Source organism: Paramisgurnus dabryanus, chromosome 24, assembly GCF_030506205.2.
Source record: "Paramisgurnus dabryanus chromosome 24, PD_genome_1.1, whole genome shotgun sequence".
Lineage (NCBI taxonomy): Eukaryota > Metazoa > Chordata > Actinopteri > Cypriniformes > Cobitidae > Paramisgurnus > Paramisgurnus dabryanus.
Genome location: NC_133360.1, coordinates 15755683 through 15782076, shown reverse-complemented (window position 1 = coordinate 15782076; position 26394 = coordinate 15755683). Strand labels below are relative to the sequence as shown.

The following is a 26394-nucleotide window of genomic DNA, read 5'->3' as shown; positions in this document are numbered from 1 at the left end:
GTTGCCTACTGTCTGGCCGTTTCTCAATCCGAAGGCTGCAGGCTGCGCGAGGTCGCATATGCAGGCTGCATACGTCATCAAGCCTGGTTTATTTCAGCTAACTGAACGTTACATTAGCAAGTCATAAGCATATTAAAACAATTTACAATTAACTAAGAATTATAGTCAACTTTATAATCGTTAATATTACGAAATAAGAACTTTTTGATGATGTATGCAGCTTATAAATGCGACCGCTGGAGGCTGCAGCCATCGGATTGAGAAACGGCCTCTGTCAAACTTCGTCAGGTGCCCGCGCGATCAACCGGCACGGACCATCAAAGGCTGGGGGGCATGCTTTCTATACTAGAGCAATTAAATTATCTCGTTCCCCCTTTTTTGTAAAATATACATGGATAAAAAGTGCCTAATAATATTTCTATAGGCTAATGAAATTCTATCAGCATTATAATTTTTTTTTCATTAGGTTATTATTTTGGTGCCCTCTCAGCACCTGGTGCCCTACGCACAGCGCGTGATGCGCGTTATGGGAGCGGCGGGGCTGATCACCTCTCAAATATGTGTAGGTTTCATCAAAAACACCAAATTTTGAGCAAAAAGCTGAGATAATTCCATTTTTGTGAAGGACTTTTGATAGAGATCAGATGCAGAGCAATCTTTAAAACATACACAAACATACAGCTGTTTGCCCTAGGGCAATACTTCCGGGTTTTATAAGTTGCGGTAATAGCGGTATTGCAGATTGACGAGATAACTCGTCAATGGCAGGGAAAGAGTTCATTCTTAGTTGTGCTTTTTAACACACAAACAGGCACTCGTAGTCTGACGGATTGGGTAAAGCGTTCCTAAAGCATATCTATGGCGATGCAGCATGAGTTCCCTCAAAAGGGAACGGAACCCAAGACACGGGGTCTCCCTTGCCATACCTTTTGCGTACTTGTTAAGCCGTCTTCGGCAATATTTCAGATAGTGAGGGCCTTTTATGCTTCCTCACCATTGGTTGAATTTGATGTACACATTCAGACACACTCACGCCTGGAGCCGTTCTCAAAGCCTCTCTATGGCGATGCAGCGTCTCGTTCCCTTCCCTACTTTTAATATAATTATAAATGCTTTGCGGGCCAGATTAAAGTGCCTGTGAGCCCTAGTTTGGCCACCTCTGCTCTATTCTATTTAAAAGCATTTATTATCTCATAGCTACATACAGGGTTTGAAATCAACTTTTCAATTTTTTTAAAGTTACCAGCCATTCAGAACTTCTATCAACCTGATTAACTATGCCACATCTTTATTTATAAACATTCATTATATATTTTATTATGCTTTCATGTATTTTGTTGTGCTATCTGTCGTTTTCTGTGCTTTTCACTGCTTCTATTTATGTAAAGCTGCTTTGAAACAATTGACTTTTGTGAAAAGCGCTATATAAATAAAATTGAATTGAATTGAATTGAATGATTTCTTTTTAAATCTTCACATTATTCAAACAAAATTCTGTTATTTTGCCATTTCCTCCCTTCCTCTTTTATCCTTGTCTTTCAACCAAAAATGTATTTTACGTAAGTAAAGCACAGTACAATTTAGAATAACAATAATTTATCTATTCTTAAAATAATAAAAGTACTTTATAGTACTACATCATTTACCCAAAGTGCACCCATTACTGTTGAACATTAGGTTAATATGTCCTTTATTCATATTCTTTTCTTGGTCAGTACAGTGGGTGGTTATATTTATAAATAAAATAAAAGAAAATGTGGACAGTTTGGTGTTAATAGGGTCACAACAGATGCAATGAGCCACAGAGGACAGGCCAGCGAAAATTATATCCTATCAATGCGGCCTGTCTGAACTACTGGGTCAGAGGAAGTGCTGAAGCCAGTTATCGCATCCGAATTCTCATGATCACATTTGCATCCAGTGGACACACACACACACACACACACACACACACACACACACACACACACACACACACACACACACACACACACACACACACACACACACACACACACACATGCATGCACAGGATATCTGCTAAGACTTCAGTAAGAGCATAGTGTCCAGATACTCAGCAGGATATGTGTACAAGCTCCGGATGCCAAACAGCTGCCGGGTTGAACTAGGGGACACTTAGTACATTTTGCCCCTCTCTAGACCGGCTAGGATTAATATATACGAATGCACACACAGCGAATGCGGCAAGAGGAGAGGCTTTGTTGAACCTTCGCCGTACTGAGCTACGCTACATCCGCCACATGCCGTGTGCAATCTGCTCCAGACAGCACTTATTCAGGGATTATGCGCATATACATGCATGCATGTCCGTGCTTTAGAGTAAGAATGCAATGACATGAGATTATGTAACAATGAGGCGTGGTAAGGGAACACACAAAAAATTTAAGCCATTATCAACAACACATTCACAATAAGCTGTTGTGAAATGCATATACCTACTTTAACCAACCATCTTGTTTTGGTGTTTAGCAAGGATATTGTTCAGGACGTTTGGAGATATTCTAATCAATTAATCAGTTTTCCAAGATTATTTATTGGGTCATATGATAGAGTTTTCGTAGAGCAATTTCTTACTAACATCCAGTATGTATTTCACATAAAACATTCAGAGAAGTAACATTTCATACTTTGCATGATGTACATACTTTCATTTGGCCGTAGTGATAGTAACACAAGCCCGCTGAAGAGCCTCATGGGTCAACAGTTTTTCAAACAGCAGTCCACACGGCATGACTAACCTCCAGACGTGATTTATATTTGTCTGGGTGGATGCAAGCAACCCAGATAGATGGGGAAACGGGGATTTTCAGCAGATCTGCTGTTATGTCGTGCATTGCCTGAAATTCATCATTCAGTGAAGCAAACAGTACTCCAGTTGCAATAAATTTAAAAATGGATTCAATCATTTTGAAAGTTACAATTTATGGACTTGCATTGACGCTATTCAAGATGAATCGCCGCAATGCTCCTGAGGATTCACTCCTTTTGTTACAATCACCATCACTTGGTTTCAGAAGAAAAGCAGGACCTGATTTGGTGTATGGGCCTCTATGTGAACCTTAAGTCTTTCACATCTATTCCCTAAAATAAATTAATGCGAATCACGACCCATTTTTGGGTGATCTATCCCTTTAACCTCATATCAACACCTTTGGATTTTCACCCACCACTATTAGATATGATGATGCTTTAATCCCGAGACTAAGGTTTGATAGAAAAGACGAGGTCAGAGAGACACATCACAGATGGGTAATGGGGTTTAAGAAATAATAAAGAGGAAGGGCAAAGACGAGCAGGATTAGAAAGCGAAAATAATAGATAAGAAGCGAAAAGAGAAATTTAAAAGGATTGTTGGAATTGAGCTCCTCGGAGAGCAGCTATACTGAGTGTATGAGCGTGACAGACAGTTTGAAGGAGAGACGACTGTGTCGGGTTTCATCTCCATCAGCCGCTCTGCTGCTCATCTGCCTGCTGAAATAGACTTAGTAACGCATGCCGACATCTTCAAACTCTCTGTCTTCCTCTGTTTTCGGCGAGTTGTTAGCGCGCGTCAGGCCGGCGAGGTTTTAATTTGATTGATGATGATTTACTCCCGTTTAATTCATCACACTGCTGACTGATGCGTATGCACTTTTGTTTCCACAGTACTATGAGATGTCCTACGGGCTCAACATCGAGATGCACAAACAGGTAAGAAACCAATTCTAAAAACGGTTGTGACACTTTTTCACTTAACGTTTTATTGTCTGCTTCTTAAGCAGGTAACTATGTTTACGTACATTGTAGCATTGACAGAATTAGTCAAGCTTAAACTTTCAATCCTGTTAGATGTTGTCGAACAAAGAATTTTTTTTACAGGATTTTTTACATTTGTGCATTTGGCAGATGCTTTTAAGTTACTTATGGCGCTTTTCCATTGCATAGTACCCTACGGTTTGGTTTGGGTCAGGTTGGGTCAGCTCACTTTACTTTGGCTTGGTTAGCTTTTTCATCGAGTTTAGTAACACTTCAGAGTGGGAGGGATTATAGGCGTGTCGTTATATTGGCGCTGCCTGCTGCTGTATCATACAAATGAGAGCGTTGTTGGAATGTTAAACATCCCCATACATTCATTTATTTCTAAGGCTGCGTTCACACGGTACCATAATACGGTTGTCAAACCTGTATTTTAGTCCTTAAGATGGTTCCGTTCACACGCAGTTCGGTTATTTACGGGTTTGACAACCGCATTCTATAACCGACTTCACACCCGTAACTTTTCAGGTTTCACAACCGTATTTACAGAGAAGCTGTGGCGTGTGAACGGAATCACACTGGACAACCAGTTGTCTGTCACGTCATTTATTGCTCTCTGTGTTAAGATAACGTTACAGTGCATGAAAATGACTGCAACTATGCAGCATAATTGCTCCATATGGTTAATGTGATATTATATTAACTTCATAGATGCCACAAAACATATTACATAACGCATAGAATCACGTGCAGCCCAGTAAGTGAGATATATAAAGTTTAAACCTTAAACGTGGACGATTAATAATATAATGTTAAGTGTATAATAAAAGGAATATAAAAATTTGCTGTTTATTTACTCACCTATTATCTTCAGTAAAGCAATAAAGAAGATAAGAAAAAGATCCATCCCTTTGAGAGCTCAAAAAGCAGATATATCCCATACAATTTTTTGCTGCTTGTGAAGCAAATTGGTCGGTTTTTGCAGGATATTGAACGTTATTTACAACATTATTAGCGTCCATACAGAACCTTGGCAACATATAAAGTGCGCTTTTACGCTACCGTTCTCTAGGTGGCGCTAAGAGGCTGGTTTTTCCTGCGGTTGGCAAACCATACTCTCTGCGCCACCTGCAGAGCGGGAGCGTAAGCGCACTTCCTATTTGGCTGCGTTAATGCTTTAAATAAAGTTCAATTTCTTGCAAAAACGGATCGATTTGCTTCACAAGTCATTATGATTACTTTTGTATTGAATATATCTGCTTTGGTAGAACGTGCAGTTGCTGACACTGATTTTAGGTTCATTCATTTTGGAAATTAAACTTTAATAAGGAACCACCCTTGTTTATTTTTCTCTGCACAATGGAAAGCGTTACACAAGCCAGCTGTTTTTGTTAATTACATAAATAAAGTTTTGTCCATTGCATAAATTATACTTTTTTAAATATATACGTCCGTCACTATGGTTACAGGCGCCGCGTGTAACTAGCATACGGGTTTGAGGTCGGATGCTCGTTCATACAGGCAGTGTCTTTAATTTTCTGTGTAAACAGGACACTTTCAGACTCACACCTGTAAGTAAATACGATTGTCACTCCCGAAATTTTGTTGTGTGAACGCAACCTAGGCCCGCCACAAAATCAAAATTGACCACCACTCATATGTTTGCACATTGTGTTTATCACTACCCCTGTGTCACATGACAGTTTCTGTACAAACAGCGGTGGCGTCGTCAAACAGAGCACAGATGACAACATGTTTGCTGTAGACAGCGCAAGCTTAGCACTAATGTAAAGCTAATCTTTACATTATAGCGATGACGCTGGTAGTGACGATTCTCTAAGACTAATCCGTGATCTACAGTGTTTTCGCGTCACGTTTGGTATCAGCTTGGATCGCTTGGAACCCCAACCGAGGTGGTACGAAAAAGTATCGGGTACTACGTACTGCACCCAGTGGAAAAGCTCCCAAAAGTAAACTGACCCGACCCAAACTAAACCAAACCGTGGGGTACTATGCAATGGAAAAGCGCCATTAGATTGTTTTAGAGGTATACATTTTTTAATCAGTAGGCTATGTGTGTTCCCGGGGAATAAATCTACAACATTTACCCTCTTGTAAGAATAATGATCACTTTGCATAATCAAATAATGTTTTATTGAAGTTTACATTTACATCACTCACCGGCCACTTTATTAGGTACACCTTACTAGTACCGGGTTGGACACACTTTTGCCTTAATCCTTCGTGGCACAGATTCAACAAGGTACTGGAAACATTCCTCAGAGATTTTGGTCCATATTGACATGATAACATCACGCAGTTGCTGCAGATTTGTCGGCTGCACATCCAGGGCACAAAGCTCCCGTTCCACCACATCCCAAAGATCATTGGGTTGAGATTTGGTGACTGTGAAGGCCATTTGAGTACAGTGAACTCATTGTCATGTTCAAGAAACCAGTCTGAGATGATTTGCGCTTTATGACATGGCCCATTATCCTGCTGGAAGTAGCCATTAGAGGATGGGTACACTGTGGTCATAAAGGGATGAACGTGGTCAGAAACAATACACAATGCTCAATTGGTACTAGTGTGCCAAGAAAATATCCCCCACACCATTACACCACCACCACCAGCCTGAACCGTTGATACAAGGCAGGATGGATCCATGCTTTCATGTTGTTGACGCCAAATTCTGACTCTACCATCTGAATGTTGCAGCAGAAATCAAGACTCATCAGACCAGGCAACGTTTTTCCAATCTTCTATTGTACAATTTTGGTGAGCCTGTGTGAATTGTAGCCTTAGTTTCCTGTTCTTAGCTGTCAGGAGTGGCACCCGGTGTGGTATTCTGCTGCTGTACCCCATCCGCCTCAAGGTTCGACGTATTGTACGTTCAGAGATGCTCTTTTGTATAACTCAGTTTTAACGAGTGGTTATTTGAGTTACTGTTGCCTTTATATCAGCTCGAACCAGGCTGGCCATTCTCCTCTGACCTTTGGCATCAACAAGGCATTTGCGCCCACATATTTTCTCTTTTTCGGACCATTCTGTGTAAACCCTTGAGATGGTTGTGTGTGAAAATCCCAGTAGATCAGCAGTTTCTGAAATACTCAGACCAGCCCGTCTGGCACCAACAACCATGCCACTTTCAAAGTCACTTAAATCACCTTTCTTCCCTATTCTGACGCTCCGTTTAAACTGCAGCAGATCGTCTTGACCATGTCTACATGCCTAAAAGCATTGAGTTGCTGCCATGTGATTGGCTGATTAGAAATTTGCATTAACAGTTGGACAGGTGTACCTAATAAAGTGGCCAGTGAGTGTATATGCATTTGGTGCTTTTATCCAAACGTGCATTACAAGGTATACGATTTATCAGTTAGTGTGTTCCCTGGGATCAAACCCACAATCGTTTGCATTGCAAACACAACGCTCTACCACTGAGCAACATGAACACAGTTAATTTTTTTTGTTTATATTACCACTTTGTAAAAATCTGTATGGACTTGTTTGTATAAAAATTAAAGTCATGGCATACTGTGATATACAATGAGTATATTAACAATATAGCAACTTTATCCGTTACCTACAAACCAACATTTTGTCTCAATTGAACTAGCTCAGGATTTGCATCATGCATATTACATTTCAGTTGCATGTTCATATTGATTGTTATTTGATTTACATATTTACTTTAGCAAAGCGGCTGTTAAAACAACGCAGACAGCGCAAGCAAATAAACAACATTATCAGTGCGCACAATTCATTCTTTGAACTTCCTTCAGTGTTTGAAGGAATCAAATATTTTAGGGTTTTTAGAGAGGGGGGCACAGTTGAAATATTCCCTCAAATTCATAACTGTACACGCACATCTTTGATCATACCTCAGCTCATACACACATGCAATTCTCTTTCATTTCCTTCTCATTTCCGGTTCATTTAGAGGAGCAAAGCCCCAATGTGTGTGTGTGTGTGTGTGTGTGTTTGAGTGTCTAAGTGATCACATTATCCAGCCCGCTGATGGCTTATTCAAGGTTACTCCAGGCCAGGCTTAATGTCATGCACACAAACAGGCCTTCTCACTGCAGACAGGTGATCCAGGATCAGATGTCTGTTTTTTTAAGCAGATCTCTAAAGGTCTGGGTATTGCAGATCAGTTCATAACTCTAAATAAAGTGATGTAGGAACCTCAGGGTTTGGTTTATTAGGACGGTATAGTTCGCCCCTGCTGGCCAATGCTGTAACTACATCATCGGGGTAGAAAGATTTACCATTGACGTCTATTCAAATGTTGATGCGTGAACTAGCTGTGTACAACGACAATTTTCAAGCAGCATATGAATCAAAAATATTTAATTGTGGTGTGGCCAGTAAGTAGTGCGGTTAGTAGTTACCTTTTTTTTTTGACATTATGTTTGGAAAAAATTAAAGGAACACAGACAATCCCAGCAAGCAAAAGCCATCATTTCACCGTCTAGCTAGACCCAATCTAGTCCGGCTATTAGTGACCCACTTCTAGCCAAAATAACCTTGAATTTGGTTGTTTTTGTCAAAATAACTGAGATGTATGATATTCCATCACGTAAGCAGACAACAATGTGATTGGTTTCATTTATTTATTTTATTTATTTTTGGATATGTTTTTTGCCTTATTTTAGCCAAAATTGCTTTGCACTGATGCACTCTGATGAAATTTTCCCTAGTGTCGTATTGACTCCATATTTGATCATACCAGTAATCTTCATCTGAAATCATTTTGTGCACTTGTACAAGGAAGTATTTTTAAAGGCGCATACTGCGGATTATGAAAATCTGAATAGTTATTCCTGGTGCTCATGGGAGTTTCCAACTAGGCATACACAATTGGCATACAGAACTGTCTGTATAAGAGTTAATTAGGTGTATTAAAGGTGTGTGTGACTGTGTGAGTTATTTCCTAACAGTGGTGTGTAACAGCCCCTTTATTGACTCTGGCATTATAATCACAGCCGGTGAGGTTTGTGTGAGAACCGCCAGCTGTGTGCATATGTGTGTGAGGTGGGATATGAGACAAAAAAATCCACACAAAACAACAGTAGGACTGAGATGGGGGAATAGAAAGCCACACACGCATATGAGCCTTTAAAGATGGCTGATGCCCCCCGATGCAGGTTTGGTCTTATCAACATGCCCCCATCACGTCTAATAGAGCTGTTTACTCTCACTGTCTCTCTCTCTCACCCCCCCCCCCTCTCTCTCTCTCTCTCTCTCTCTCTCTCTCTCTTTCTAAACATTTAAAGGCAAATATTAAGCAATGACACTCTAATCACTGATTGTGGTCAGAGGCTCAGAGGTATTCAATAAAGCCCTCATTTACCATAGCTCTCATCTGTCACACTGCCTCTTTTTCTCTCTATGAGCTTGTTCTCCTTTAAATTCCCTCCTTCTCTTATTTTGGCTCGCTCTAGTTCTCTCTCTCGCTCTCTTTCTCTCTCTCTCTCCCCTGTCTCTTTCTGGGCAGAGAGCCAACTTCTCCACAGCACTTTGTCAATATCTCTCTCGCCCTTTTTCTTTTCTCTCTCTCTTTTTCACCCTCTCTTTCTCTGTGGGCTACGTGTAAGAGGCAGCTTCTCTTCCCCGGCACTCTGCCAATCTCTCTTTCTCTCTTTCTTTCTTTCTTTCTCTCTCTCTCTCTCTCTCTCTCTCTCTCTCTCTCTCTCTCTCTCTCTCTCTCTCTCTCTCTCTTTCTCTTTCTCTGTCTCTGACTGATGGCCCTTCCATTAAAAAAAAAAGAAAAAGAAAAAAATGAATGTGTGAGGAAAGGAGTGCAATAATGCCCAAAAAATTAAACGCACATGCACGCGCACACACATACATACATCCATACACACATACATACATATATAAAGCTGTGTGAAAAAGTGTTGCCCCCCAGATTTCTTTTGTTACTGCATATTTGTCACATTTTATTGTTTCAGATCATCAAACAAATTTAAATATTGTTTTTATTAGTAAGGAAAACAAAATCCCTTTGTGAAAAGGTGTTTTTACTCCCTGTTAAAACACATAACTTAACTGTGGTTTATCATATTTGAGTTTCATTTCTCCCAACACCCAGGCCTGATTACTGCCACACCTGTTTGCAATTAAAGAAATCACTTAAATAGGACCTGCCTGACAAAGTGAAGTAGACCAAAAGATCCTCAAATGCTAGCCATCATGCTGAGATCCAAAGATACTCAGAAACAAATGAGAAAGAAAGTAATTTAGATCTTTCATCTCTGGAAAAGCCATTTCTTAAAGCTCCCATAACACAAGCTTTTTCTGCATTTCTGGAGTACCTATAGAGTAGTACTACATCCTTTATATTTCCGAAGAGTCTTTAGTTTTATCAGATTTATAAAAGATCAGCTTTACCAATTCTTTCCGATAATGTATGGAAAAGTTCGGGAGGAGGAGTTACGAGCTGCGGGAGGAGAAAGTCACGCAACACTTGACAACACTAGATAACTTATGATTCACTACATGTTTGTGTCATTTATATAATATGAACTTACGTGCCTATTTCCAACATAATACAGAAGACCTACTTACCACATGCAACTTATGACCCGGTTGAGACGACTTAAAGGAATCCAGCGTTAAACAAACACACACGCAAAACTCTGCTGCTACCCAGGATAAACAAACTATATCTCTTGTTTCCATACTGTTTTTGGCTTACTTCTCCTTACATCCAAAAACACACTTCATTCTTTCATGCCGTTGTTGAGTCTTGATTTGAAAAAAAGCTGTCGAGTGAAGAGATGCCTGTGACTTCTAGCAGCCTCATTCTCGCTCTCATGCTGATTGATGTATAGGCTTGGTTTTCGTATGGCTTACCCCTGATACGTCAGCTGGACACGTATTTGAAAAAAACTTTCAGAAACTTGTATGAACCCTGGCTTAGAAATACTTTATAACACGTCTTAACTGCGTTTTGACACATTGCCTATGTTTAGCATGAGGAAACCAACTCTTAAACTGTGTTGATAAGTCAGAATTAATGAAATACCGTTGAACTTTGGGACTTCAGCCAATCACAGTAAGAGCCATTATTTACAAATCGCAAAAAAACGGAACTGTGGAGAACCTTCCTAGAAGTGGCCGGCTGACCAAAATTACCCCATGAGCGCAGCGACGACTCATCCAAGAGGTCACAAAAGACCCCACAACAACAATGTTCATGATTTCACCATAAGAAAGAGACTGGGCAAAAATGTTCCAAGACGAAAACCACTGAGCAAAAAGAACATAAAGGGTTTGCCAGAAAACATCTTGATGATCCCCAAGACTTTTGGGAAACTACTCTGTGGACTGACAAGACAAAAGTTGAACTTTTTGGAAGGTGTGTGTCCCATTATGTCTGGCGCAAAAGTAACAAAGCATTTTAGAAAAAGAACGTCATACCAACAGTAAAATATGGTGGTGGTAGTGTGATGGTCTGGGGCTGTTTTGCTGCTTCAGGACCTGGAAGACTTGCTGTGATAAATAAAACCATGAATTCTGCTGTCTACCAAAAAAATTCTGAGGGGCAATTTTGGCCATCTGTTTGTGACCTCAAGCTAAAGCGAACTTGGGTTCTGCAGCAGGACAAAGATCCAAAACACACCAGCAAGTCCATATCTGAATGGCTGAAGAAAAACAAAATACAGACTTTGAAGTGACCTAGTCAAAGTCCTTATAATGACCTTATAAAGGTGGTTCATGCATGAAAACCATCCAATGTGGCTGAATTACAACATTTTTGCAAAGATGAGTAGACCGAAATTCCTCAACAGTTCTGTAACATTGCAAGTTATCGCTATTGCCTTGATTGCAGTTGTTGCGGCTAAGGATGGCCCAACCAGTTATTAGGTTTAGGGGCAAACACTTTTTCACACAGGACCATGTCGTTTTTAAAAGAAGAATGTGGATGCATGACTGCAGGTGTACACAAACATAAATATTTACACACATAAACACACACACTTCTTTAAATAAAAGCCTTTATTTGGGCATCTGTGCAAACATCTTTCTGCCAAAACTGCCAAGGTTTATTTTTAAGGACTGTGTCTAGGCTTCTATAGAGTAGTTGTATACCTCTGAATATATACACAGTCCAGCTCAAATATTATATTCACACATCAAACTAGAGCATACAACCCATTGGAGTACTATCACAAATGTCATGAAAAAATATAAATATAGTGAAAACTTGGTACATTACGCGTGGATAGATGACAGGTATTATTAACTGGCCACACAAACTGTTTCATAAAGCAAGTCAAATATGTAAATGTGGTAACATATTCACACACACATGAATTCTGGGTAAACATACACACACAGCAGGACATCTGCACCTACCCAGGTCTTTTTGATCGAGTGACAAAACCATTATGCTAAAAGGTTGGCACCCTGGGACTTCCACACAAATACCCCCCAACACACACACACGTCTTGCTTTTTCTCCGCTCCATAATTTCCCTTCTGCTCACTTTCTCTCTCACTAACACACTCTGTTTCATTCCAGGCCAGTTACATCACTCGCCGTCTCAACCTCATTATACACAAATGAGCTCTGTTTTACTTGTTTCGCACACACACTTTTAATCGACAGATGTTCAGTTACCCTGCTACGCTGTGTCCTGGCAAAAAAGGCAAACAAGCGAACACAGTTTTGTTCATTTATCTGCAGTTTTGTGTGGTATTCTGTGTTATTTTTATTTAACAACTTACTGTACTGTAACAATTAACAGGGAATTGATAGATAGATTGATAGATAACTAGATAAGTGGATAAACTAGATAAGATGATATACACTGTCCATCTACAGTATCTATCTATCCATCTGTCTATCCACTTTTTCATCTATCAACCAATCCACTGATCCATTTATCTATCATTACATCTAAAAATCCACCTACCCATCTGTCTATACATCTATCTATCCACTTCTTCATCTATCAATCCACTCATCTATAAAACTACTTATCTATCTTTCAATTCATCTATCTATCCACCGATCTATCTATCAATCCACATAGCCATCTATCTATCCACTTATCCATCACTCTTTCTATCAATCCATCCACCTAGGAGTGGATTGATTGGATGGATGGATAGATAGGTGGAGAAGTGGATTGGTAGATAGATGGTTTGATAGACAGATGTGTTAGTGGATTGATGGAAAAATTGATACAGTAGATAAATGGATAAGTGGATTGATAGATAGAGAAGTGGGTAGAGACTGTAGATGGGTAGGTGGATTGATAGAATGATAAAAAATGGATAAGTGGATTGGTGTATTAATAGATGAATATATAGATGAATAAGCGGATTGAATGTAAATAGATGGATTGATAGATGGATGGATGAATACATGGATAGATTAAATTTTTTTTTACATAAAGTAGTTTAGTTAAAGCAGGTGACAAGCCCTTCAATATATTCCATTCCACCTACCTGTTTTGAGAAATATAACTGCTCTCATCATACATTTTATGGCATTTTAAAACTCAAATATGTAATCCATCTAAACAAGTATCTAAAAAAAACGGCAATTGTTAAATAAAGGTTTTGAACCTAGTAAACATTTTAGTAAACATATCAGTTTTAATTTAGGTCTGATGCTTTGCATTCAGCAATAAAAGAAATGAATTATGCCCTATGTTATCATGAGACTGCGGTCATATTAAAAAGCACCACCACACACAAAATGAGGTTGAGGTTTCCTTTATCCCTCATGTACGTATTAGAGTGCACTTAGACGCCATCATGGTTTTCCATTAGTGTGTGCGTGCGAGTGTGTGTGTCCATGACAGACCCCTATCACAAGACAGGAAGAAAAGAGTGAAAATAGAGTAAAACAGGGATAATAGCTTGAGTATGAAGGTGGATAGTGACTGGACCCAGTGGGGAATGTGTTGAAAGAAACGTGTGTGTGTGTGTGCGCGTGTGTGTGTTTTGTTGAGAAAGTAATTAACTTGTCATGTGTTGCAGCATGTGTGAAACACTTGTCTGCCTGTCTGTGTTGTTTTTCTTAGTGAGACTATAATTAAACGTGCGTGTGTGTGTGTGTGTGTGTGTGTGTGTGTGTGTGTATGCTCTGTTGAAATGAGATTGAGAGTATTCAAGCTTTTCAGCCCTCAATGGCTGAATGAATAACACTGAGCGCACACACATAGATGATAATAACTAAAGATGTAAACTAGATTTTGCATCTTTTTTATGAAAATGTGTGTTGCTTGCTCGAGCAGTTGTTACCGCCACATTAGCGTAAATGGTTGCCAGGGCCTTGCTGTGCAGTTGCTAAGGTGTTCTTCCCGTTTCTAGGCTGTTTTAGATGGTTGCTTGGGTGTTGTGGGATGTTGTTTACTTTCAAAAAGCCCATTGGTGTAAGTAGTATGTAATGAGAAATAGCGGCAGACAAGAAATCAATATTTTAAAGTATTGCAATTTTTTACTTCAAGATACTATACTTGAAGAGTTTGGTTCCAAAACGGGATAAACACCATTTAAAAAAAATAGTTACCTCCAAAATCAGTCATTGTATTTGGTCAGAATTTAAAATTCAATTCATTTTACGCAAAATCTGATATCCGCTGACGTTTTATTCTGTCATCTTTTTTCCCTTTTTTTCCAAACCGCGACAAATGGCCAGTCCTCCTTCTCTGCAGACTGCAATAAATCTGCTTAACCAATCACAGCGCACCATTCCACGCATTGTAAACAATAATGGCGGCGCTTTGAATACACAGGAAATCCTAGTTTTCCTCATCTACTATGTACTTCCTGATCAACAAACAAACAAAAACAAAATAATACTTTTATGGCATTGATAAATCTGTGGTGGTTTTCTGTGTCAGGGAAGAAATGTAAGCCATCAAAATCAAATAATTTACGTGAGAGGCACTTGGGAGAAGGAAAAATGCCAGCTGTTGTCTGTTCTCATACGACAGCATCAAGCTTCTGTCATGCTAACACATTTACCCCAGTGGATCTTATGAAAAACGTTCCATTATTTTACTCAAAGTCAACGAAAATCAAGCAGGACCAAAACATTTTACAGCTGATCGCTGTCAAAAAAGTTCAGCGAGGATTTCCCAGGGATGACAGCAGCAATGACAATGTTCTTAATATGACAAAGTGTTTTAATTAACGCCATTAATGTTTATTTATTTAATCATTGTATACCACTAGTCAACTTAATGAATATAACATGGCAAAGATGAATGCATATTTATATATTAATTTAATAGATTTATAGCATTTAAAAAAAACTGTCATGGATTTATTGCATTTTGAGGAAAAAATAATTAGTTTTTATAATAAATCTTTGAAAATCAAATTATGGATTACATTTTTTTATGTTATTATAACCTAAAGATTCTATGTAAAAGTTTGTAACAAAAAATAGTGGTTTTCATCTTCTCACTTTCTTGGTATAGAAAACACATTTTTACCCAAATTAGTCAAAATAGATTTATTGCGTTTTGGAACCAAACTCTTCATTTATACTCCAAAACCAAGATTGTGTACTTTTGTTGCATTTGTCACGTTCACATTTTGAAAAAATTAAGATCAGAATAGCCTCCAGCCTGAGATATTCTTGTATAGGTTTCAGCGTTTCCCTTGATCCTACACAGGATAAGCAGATGGGAAAATGAATAGATGGAAGATTGATCATTATTCATTATTCAAGTGTGAGACGACAAAATGTACTTTGGCATTTGCGAGTGCACATCTAATCATTTCTATTCAATCTAAACTAAAAGCAATATATCACAGTTTTAGATAAGTGCTCTAAACCTATAGCATTTCAATAGTAATGCTCGTCCATACAAACAATAAAATCTCATTTAACAACACGGCTGTGCTGAACAACCTTCATTTTATTATTCTCTCTGAGTTTGAGTTCACTGTTGCTTAGATATCACTGTTATAATAACCTCTTGTGCTTGTGAATTGAGAGCCCACTGCGTTTGTATAAGTTTATCACTGTCACTCTTTTCTAACCATGTGTGCGTGTGTGTGTTCTCTTGTAGGCAGAGATCGTGAAGCGTCTCAGCGCTATCTGTGCTCAAATCATCCCTTTCCTCTCTCAGGAGGTACGATGACAGTGATTGACAGCTCATCAGGATTCTGGGGTCTCCTCACACACATACACATTTGTGCACATCAGACTGATTCCTCCTAAGCACGACAGGCAGCTTTTAGATTTTAACGACCTTGTTTCACAATCTCAGACAGGGATTGCTGATATCCTGCATTTTTCAACAAAGCAAAAAAATCTGTTACCGAAAGTCATCTGCGCTAACTTGATGAGCTTAGGTTGTTTGGGAATGAATTTAGCATTATTGTCTTCTTTATTAGCCGCTCTTAAAGACCCCATTAAACAGAAATTGGATTTTAAAGCTTTTAGTTCTTGTCCGTTTGAGGTCATCTATACACGCTACTGTTCTCCTAAACGTTGACACTATTACATTTTTGCATTTATATGCATTTGAGTTGTGCTCTTCCGGGAAATGGACTAAAATATTAATGACCCATTGGGCACTGCACTTATTTTTGCCCAATCAATTTTTTAAGAACGATGATTTTAGAATGATCAACTAAAGCCTTTTGGATATTAAGAAAATGAAAGGAGACGTTTATTATATCTAAATGTATTTTATTTTTACCAAAGATGTACTTTAAATAATCCACATTTGCTTGCCACTAGTGTTGCTTTCGTCAACGAAAAGTATGACGAAATATAGTCGTCAACGAACTTTTTTCACATGACGAAAACGAGACGAGACGCAAGGTGTGTTCGACTTCATGCGGCGCTGGGCAGACCGATCGGCGGCTGACTTGAAGCAGTGCATCCGGTTAATAACCTTGTGCCTAACTTAAGCTGGCGCTGCAGGTACGTGACTGTGTCATATGGTTTTTAAGTACCGCGAGAGCGATTCGAGATCACCCGCCTGAGTTAGCCAGCTCAGTTCGCGAAGAGGAGCTGCACGGGCTGTAATGACGACACAGCTGTTTAACGATTGGTCGGATTCACCACATGACAACAATCACGTGTGTTTCGAGTGTATTTTCACGCCCTCAGTTCCACAAATGCTCACAAATCTGTATTTTTAAAACAGTTAAAGCTATTTTCATGTAGTCGCGATGTTATATTGTGTCATCTTCATCAAAATAAAAGGGATAAAAACGTAGACCCCACTACACTGGTATTTAAATAATATATGCTTATGTTGAACTTTATTCTTGTAAAAACAGATGCTGTAAGCCTCTTCAGTTCCACTCATGCTCATACACGGACATTCAAAACAGTATAATTCACTTTTTATATAGTTTACATCAGTGGTTCTCAAACTTTTTCAGCGTGCGGCCCCCTTTGTGTACGGTGCATTCCTTCGCGGCCCCCCAAAGAAAATTTATGACAAAAAACAGTTCCAAAACTTCACATTTGAATTAAACAAAACATTAAATTATACAAAGTAGTGCTGCCTTATTTTTTTTAGGTTTAATTTCACAGAATTCATGATAAATTAATGTATTTTATAAAAATGTCTTAAAACTGGGGCCCGGACCCCAGTTTGAAAACCACTGGTCTATACTACTACTAAGTCATTATACTATATGGGTTAAATAGAATTGCATTACTAAAAAGAGACTAAAATACAATTTCACTCACTAAAACTAGACTAAAATGTTATCAGGTTTCGTCGACTAAAACTAGACAAAAATAATCATGGATAAGTCTGACTAAAATAAGACTAAAATGCCCAGTTTTTTAGTCGACTAAAACTTGACTAGACTAAAAGAGTATGAACGTGACTAAAACTAATAAAAACAAAAATGACAGCTTGACACAAAGACTAGACTAAAACTAAAATTAAAACAGGCTGCCAAAAACAACACTACTTCACAAAATCAAACAATGAATTAAAGGTCCACTGCATAGATTTTAAGCTGCGTCTAGCGGTGAGATTGTGCATTGCAGCCAACGGCTCAGTCCACAGTTCACCCTTCCCTTTCAAAATGCATAGAGAAGCTACGGTAGCTGCCACAGGACAAACATGTCATCGTCTGTAAATATGTAGTGACAAAATGCGCTTTATAGAACAGTTTGTCCATTTAGGGGTACTGTAGAAACATGGCGGCACAAAATAGCGACATCCATGTAAGGGGACCCACGGTGTATGTACCTGTAGATAAAAATGCCTAATTTTATAAGGTCTTTACCCCTTAAAGTTTCGATGTACTGTGGGCAAAACATTGCATTCTTGTTTTTGCAACAAGTCAAAAACAAAAAGCTAAACGCGTCACATATTTTTGAAAATCTGAGTTTTTTGTGATTCGAGTGATGTAAACTGTTTTAAGATTCAGTCAACAAAGCAGGTACAATTAGTATGCTTTTTAGTGTTTTTATTTTTCAGGAATGCTAAAAGAGGCCATACTCCACTGATAATATAGTTTTATACATATATATTGCATTTCTGTCAAGAGATCCTCCTAAAAGTTACACAGTGCACCTTTAATTGAAAAAATAAAAAATACTGGAATGTATTTTATTACGTGCAAAGAACGACTTTCTTTGAGGTCAAGCATTTAGACTTTGAAAATTTGTTACAAGTTTTGTTATTTATGAGCTCAGACTGAACCATTCCATCCTTAGATGTCTTTATTAACACAAAGCTCCAGGTCCCTTGTCCGAGAGCCACATATTTATTGTTAAAGCAACACTATGTAGTTTCCATGTAAAAATGACTTACAGCTCCCCCATGTGGTTGAAAAGCACAACAGTGCCTGGTATCAGACACTCTTCTGCAGGCAGGGGGAGGGGCGGGGCTGTGTTTCCTACCCTCCACCGCCACTTTCAGAGTGTGCTGATAGCAGCTAGGAGGCTGCTCAGGTTGCAGCAACAGTACAATTTGTCCATTTAAAAGTTGTTCTATCACTGAAATAATTTTAGAGACATTATTTAAAGGTAAAAAAACTACATAGTGTTGCTTTAAAGGGACACTCCACTTGTTCAAAACAAATAAATTGGCACATTTTCCAGCTCCCCTAGAGTTAAACATTCGATTTTTACCATTTTGGAGTCCATTCAGCTGATCTCCAGTTCTGGCGGTACTACATATAGCATAGTTTAGCATAATCCATTGAATCTGATTAGACCATAAGCATCGCGCTCAAAAATAACCAAAGAGTTTAGATTTTTTTCCTATTTAAAACTTGACTCTTTTGTAGTAACATCGTTTACTACGATCGATGGAAAATTTAAAGTTGCGATTTTCTAGGCCGATATGGCTAGGAACCATACTCTCATTCTGGCATAGTAATCTAAGGATCTTTTTGCCGTACCATGGCTACAGCAGGCGCAATAATATTACACAGTGCCCGAAAATAGTCCGCTGCTGTTTAAAGTAACAAGGGAACTATTTTCGGGCACTGCGTAATATCATTGTGCCTGCTGCAGCCATGGTACAGCAGCAAAGTCCTTGATTATTATTCTGGATTTTATTATGTCCCTTTAACTTTACAGCTTTAAGCCGCAGTATTTCGAGGGAAGTCCACAGTGTATTGACTGAATGCACGGCACACCAAGAATGAATGCAGCTCACCTTTGAGTTTTAAACCTTTCCTGGAAAACTATTTTTGCACATGGGCTTTATATTGTCATTTATCACAAAACTTCAAATCAGCTATTAGGATCATTTCACATTTTTGCATTGTGCCTGTCAAATTTTCTCTGCAATTCTTATTTCTGGACTGTAATAAAATTAACCAAACATTGTAATTTATACACATACCCTTTAGTAGTATTTGTTGTAAATTATTGTGACAATTTTTTGTCACTAAATGTGATGTCAGCACACAATTTTATGACATGACTTGTGTGCATCACATAAATTATGCATCAGCCAATCAGATGTTTTCTTTTCCTTTAGTTTATGAAAAGCTTCTGTAAATATCCAAGGATTGATTTAATATTCTTTTTCTGAAACCTCTTTTTCTATTATAGCATTTATACTGATACACTTTAATGTGCAGACACCTGTTTTCTATGTGAGTTCACAGTTCCAATTAGTGGGATTTATTTGGGCAGAAAAGCAATAAAAGAGCGGACAGGACTGTATTGATCAGGTCACCTTTAGCATTAGCATCTGCTGACGAAGAAGGACAGTGTGATTCATCTGTCAATATTGACTACGTGTTTGACGTACAGAGGAGTAATGTTTAAATTAAGTTAACAAAAGTGCACAAATGTGTGTTTGTAATTGGCGCCTTCAGGTGTGTGATTGTGAATATTATGTGTGTTGTGTGACTACTGTCGCACTTAATTTTTTTGTTTTTGTGGTTAAACCTTTTCATACTGTTTTTTTTTGTGTGTGAGCAGCATCAGCAACAGGTTGTTCAGGCAGTCGAACGTGCCAAACAGGTCACCATGGCTGAGCTCAACGCCATCATAGGGGTGAGTGACCTTCGACTTCTTACACCTTTTTGATAGATTTCATTTCTATATAGTTAGATTAAGTCTCTGTGCTTGTATTGTCTTGTGTGGGCTGTATCATGGGGTTTACGTGCAGTAATATGATCAGAGTTCAGAGGATGGAGAGAGTGTGTGTGTGTCTCCATAACAGACAGAAACATAACAAGCTATAATTTAGCACACAAGAAAAAGAGACTCCTCCTTTTATCAGGATGTGTGATCTATTTTATTATAACCTCAGATAAACTACCTGTCTTAATGTATCTCACCCTACCTGCTTTTGTGTGCATCTGCCTGTCTCTCTCTCTCACATTCTCTCTTTCTCTATCTCTTTCTCATTCTGCCTGTATTTCTCCCTCACTTCCTGTTTTTCTCTCTCTCACTCTGCCTGTCAGTCTGTCTGCCTCTCACCCTACCCTTCTTACTGGTCTGTCACCCTGCCTGTCTTTCTGTTTTTTACTCTGCCTGTCTTTGTCTCTCACTCTGCATATCTTTCTGTATCTCACTCCACCTGCCTTTCTGCATCTCTGCCTGTCTTTCGGTCTTTTACTCTGCCTGTCTTTGTCTCTCACCCGACCTGTCTTTGTCTTTCACTTTGTATGTCTTTCTTTCTCACTCTACCTGTCTTTCTGTATCTCACTCCACCTGCCTTTCTGCATCTCTGCCTGCCTTTCTGTCTCTCACACTGCCTGTCTGTCTGTCTGCATCTCACTCTACCCTTCTTACTGGTCTGTCACTCTGCATGTCTTTCTGTATTTTACTCCACCTGCCTTTCTGCATCTCTGACTATCTTTCTGTATCTCACTCCACATGTCTGTCTCTCACTCTACCTGTCTTTGTCTCTCACTCTACTCTTTTTTTCATCTCTGCCTGACTTTCTGTATCTCACTCCACCTGTCTTTCTGTCTTACTCTGCCTGTTTTTCTCTCTTACTCCACCTGTCTTTCTGTATCTCACTCCACCTGTCTTTCTGTCTTACTCTGCCTGTTTTTCTCTCTTACTCCACCTGTCTTTATGTATCTCACTCCACCTGACTTTCTGTCTTACTCTGCCTGTTTTTCTCTCTTACTCCACCTGTCTTTATGTATCTCACTCCACCTGACTTTCTGTCTTACTCTGCCTGTTTTTCTCTCTTACTCCACCTGTCTTTATGTATCTCACTCCACCTGTCTTTTTCATCTCTGCCTGGCTTTCTGTATCTCACTCCACCTGTCTGTCTTCATCTCTGCCTGTCTTTCTGTCTCTCACTCTGCCTGTCTTTCTGTCTCTCACTCTGCCTGTCTTTCTGTTTTACTCTGCCTGTCTTTCTGTATCTTACTCTATCTGTCTTCCTGTATCTTACTCTACCTGTCTTTCTGTTTCTCACTCTATCTGTCTTCCTGTATCTTACTCTACCTGTCTTTCTGTATCTCTGCATATATTGTATTTGATCTTACTGCCTGTTTTTCTTCCAACACACATTTCCTGTCTGATGTCTGTCTCACTGCCTGACTCTTTCTCATTCCACCTGTCTTTCTGTATCTCACTCTTCCTGCCTTTGTTTTGCTCTATATCTTTCCGTGTCTCTTTCTGTCTATTTTATTCTCTCAGAACATATCTTTGTTACCTGTCTGATGCCTTTGTTTCTTTCTGTCTTAATGTCTGTTTCTCAGCAGCAGCAGCTCCAGCACCTTTCTCACCACACTCCAGGTATCCCTCTCACCCCTCATCCTTCGGGCCTGTCCCTGGGCAGCACTTCCGGGCTCCTGGCCCTTACTGGAGCTTTGGGGGTCTCTGCTCACTTGGCAAACAAAGATGAACGCAACCACCTAGACCCTGAACACCTTAGAGGTGAGCTTTCTGACCATAAATTCATGTTTAAGCTATTACAGAAGTCGTAAAACCTGATATTCTTTTGTAGTATAAATCTAAAGTCTCAGAGAGAGGTGTTTTAGTAACGGGTGAGAACTGCTGCTTTATCAGAATTCTTGGAAGTTGTAATGTGTTTTTACGATGTCATATCAGAAAGAAATTAGAATGTTGAGCAATTGTAGCTATTGCAACAAATTAAAAACTAATTTTGTATAAACTGATTTTATCATTCTTGTTCTGCCAGTGAAAATTATGGGAAAAAATGTTTTGCCATCTTTTTTTTCTTTTGCAACACGCATACAGTACAAACTTAATTTCACAATTAAACCTTTTTTTTTACCATCAAAACTAATTAGCTACTGCCATTGTCCTTAAAAAGGCAGGGGTCAGAGAAAACCCAGAGTTTCCTGCTGGTAATTTTGACATTCTGATGGCTTTCTTGCACACTTATCTGGTAAATATTATTATGTCGACATGACTTAAAAGGCAGTATGAAGTCATAAGAGACTAATGGAGAAACAGCTGGCATAAGAAAAACAGAATATAATAAATAGAAATAAGGAGGGTGGGTTGAATCCCACAGTAGATGAGATAAACTGGGGGCCAGGGGGCTTAGGGAGCTTTAATACAATGGAGGTATTTTTATTGCACCATGACTAGAGTTTTGAGCACGACCTTGAATTGTTATGCAATCGTTGTTATTATTATCTAGACTGACGTCAATGCCAAACCCCACCTTAATTTTCTCTCTCTCTTTCTACCTTTCTTTCTCTCTCTCTCCCCTGATCCCAGAGGGTGCACCGAGCAGGGTGAGTATCAAACTTGTGATAGTATGTTTGTGTGTATGTGTGCCTTTACCGTTGACTTTGATAAATTACTCTAAAAATAGAGTCCTTTAAAGAAAGGAACAGATTATGAAATCTGCCCGACTTTCTAAACAACACTGTTCTTGCCCTTTGCCATCAACACTGATGAAAAGCTTTCACTCTGCACTTTAGTATATAACACACTTTAATTCCCGGTCATTTCCTTTTCGTGTACTCCTATTATCCTTCTAGTTCACCCCAAAAATGTTTTGCAGATCTTCTGAGGTGCTCTCTTGAATACAGCGAAATTGGATGGGGACTGGGGCTCTCAGGCCAAAAAAGGATAAAATATTCTGCCTAGCAATTCCTTTTGTTATCCACTAAAGAAAAAAATTGCAAACTGTTGAGATTTTCCACCATCGGGTTAAATTCTTGTTGTGAAACCGTACCTTTCCACTTCAATCTCGGTGAGCTGGCACGGTTACGCTGCTTTGAAAATAGGATTACAATGAATGCAATCAAAAGCTTCGCTTGTTACTTTGGTTATGGAAGAATTGGCAGCGTTTATAAAATTTTAGTACACTTCGCTCTGGAGTGCTTGATTCTGGTTGGCTAGTGGCGATATTCTGAAGTATGTTATTCCCAGATAATAACTGCCTGAAACTGATAACAGCCTCATACATGTACTGTGAGTTTTCTTGACCAGTAGAGTTGAATACTTAGGGTGCACTCACACTATCCAAACCCTACTGAAAAATCCAGCTAAGACCAGCATAAGCTGGTGAGCTGGTTTTAGCTGGTCTCCCAGCTTGGTTTTAGCTGGTATTGCTGGTGTAGCAAGCTGATCTAGCTTTGTTTTGGTCACTTTTTAAGCTGGTCTAGCTGGACCTAGCTGGTCAGGCTGGAAGACCAGCTGACCCACCAGCTTGACCAGCTTTGCCAGGCTGGGAGGACCAGCTTAAACCATCAAAAAACAGCTACAAGCCTATGCTGGTTTTAGGAAACCAAGACCCAGCGAGATTTTCCCCCCTCCCTACTTCCCCAGAAGCACGCCCTCATGCTGTATCGATCCAAGTCTGGCTGCGCTTTCGTCAATAGTATGCGATTGTTGTGAACAAAGCAGGAAGTAAAGCGCTCTCCTAACTAGAACTAATCGATAAAATTGATAAAAATCTATTATGATCTATCTATAAATCTATAAATTCGTTGTCACTATTTACTATTTAAAAGCTGCACAAACTTTTTTTATTAAAGGCTTAAAATATCTAAATCAAAAATATCATATAAGTAAAACTCTGTAATAGTGTGTGGCTTTCCCACATGGAAAGAACCTATATGTGGATATATGTGCATATATGAAACCTATATGCAGCTAATATGCACATACATGCTGCACATATACAGCATATATGTCCATATGTGATAATATATATGCTGCATATATGCAAAATTGAGGTGCATATATGTGCATATACAGCCATATAGGTCTCCTGTATTGGTGCTTTATATCCACATATAAGCCCTATACATACAACTTATGTCTCCTATATAGCTCATGGCAGGATCTGGTCATTTTGTAGCTCATATCTCACTTTGGCAAATGTCATACATGATGCCTAGCTCATATTCTATATTATCAAGGCAATAACTAAGAACTAACAAAAAATATGCAAGAACTTACACTGCATGTATGTGCAAACACTTGAAATTGGTATCACATGTAATTGGCATGTTATGGAATTTAACTACACTCTATGAACGGATGTGTTAATCCTATTTAACACATTATGGGTGGGTTGCACCAACAAGGATTAGGCCAAAATCTGGTTTAAATCAAAGCTTATTTAATAATTCCGTTGCACCAAAGTTTAAAACTGTTTAAAAATAAACAGGTTTAAATTTAAACTGTCATTTTGATCCAGGTTTAAATCTTACAGTAAATCTAGATTATCTTTAATCCTTTTGCTCCATTACTTTAAACTTTGTTTTAAATCTAAGTGAGGGATTAACTTTAAACTTGCATATGAGGAGGTTTAAATATGTTTTTTTATAATTAAATGTCTGGCTAAATGATTAGAAACACATATCGTGAGCGTGGTGGCGCTATTCAAAGATGCGTTTATTATAACGTCTCAACAAAGTGAGTTTGGCGGCTCAAATAGTTACCGATGCTCATATGTGCTTCTCCTCTGTCACGCGCGCTCCAGTCAGACGAAAGACAGTGAATGAACGGACACACGGTGGCGCTTAATGACAAATGCGTCGACACATCTTGTTCATTATATCACAATATCTGAGCTTTGTGATATTTCCTGTCACAATATTTCCTGATATGTTAATCAATACAATTGTTTTAAAAGATTGTCAAATGTTTTTATTTTAATCAGACCTTTAGATTAGCCTACCGGTGTATGTAGGTGATTTATAATACAAAAATCACATTACATTTGCTTGCATTAACTGTTTATTTCCTTTTTGAATGACAATGTCAACATTGTTGCTGTTTAATTACACCGAAAAATTCAACATGGCGGACAAAATAAATCGCAGATGAAGGGTTTAATACAGTTTAAAGTTTTAATCTAAGATTTGTTAATCTGTGTTTAAATTTAAGTGGTGCAACACAACTCGAATTAAAATTAAACTGAGATCAACAAACCCTAGATTAGCTCTAAACTCTGCTTAATTTAATCCTTGTTGGTGCAACCCACCCTATGTGTCATTTCGTGTTGATTTTGAGTTTAAATAAATAAAAGGGACAAGATGTGTTAAAACAGCACAAAGTGTGTTGTCCCAAAAATAACACAGAGTTGTGTTAAGTTAAGGACAACACCTTAGATGTGTTATTTTAACACATTCTTTTTAAGAGTCTATGACAATTACAGGAGGTGAAAAGTTATGATGTCTACACGTTTTCTCAAAACATTTACAAGGTCTATTCTTTCTTGTATGAAGATAATAGAAAAGAAAGACATGTATAACAAAATGGTAGAGCGGTTTGACTTATGTTCGGAAGGTTCGGTGTTTGAATCCCAACAGTGGGAGTGTGGGTTGTTTTGTGATCGGAAGGTTGGAGGTTTGAATCCTGGCTCCTGCTGGTGCAGACTGTCATTGGTTAGACCTTTATTTATGTTTTATTTATTAGCAGCTACAGATTTTAATAAGTTTACTAATATATAGGTTTACATATAGGTGCATATATGTACATATAATATAGGAAAACGGCCAATTTTGTATATGTAACATATATTAAAAACCTATATCAAAACCTATATTGATACATATATGTTTATATAGGTTTTTTCCATGCACTTTTAAAAGTACACTTCTACACGTGAGTACCCTAATTTAGAGCCTTATTTAGTTATAATATGTGAAAACATAAAATTAAGTAAATATTTAAATTTTATCCGATTAGTCGATTAATCGGAAAATTATCGCCCAATTAATCGATTATGAAAATAATTGTTAGTTGCAGCCCTACTCCTA

General features: G+C 38.5%; 1 protein-coding gene across 2 annotated transcripts in view; it reads left to right on the top strand.

The window, feature by feature from the left end:
- tle2b (TLE family member 2, transcriptional corepressor b) overlaps positions 1–26394 on the top strand; it is a 62762-nt gene that overhangs the window by 22649 nt on the left and 13719 nt on the right. The window contains exons 4-8 of one of the 2 annotated variants that reach the window (XM_065246820.2): positions 3667–3711; positions 15804–15866; positions 20156–20230; positions 21904–22078; positions 22892–22908. In XM_065246820.2, coding sequence (XP_065102892.1) covers positions 3667–3711; positions 15804–15866; positions 20156–20230; positions 21904–22078; positions 22892–22908 — 375 coding nt within the window. Of the gene's footprint in view, positions 1–3666; positions 3712–15803; positions 15867–20155; positions 20231–21900; positions 22079–22891; positions 22909–26394 lie in introns of both variants that reach the window. The other variant, XM_065246802.2, reaches the window with a different exon arrangement.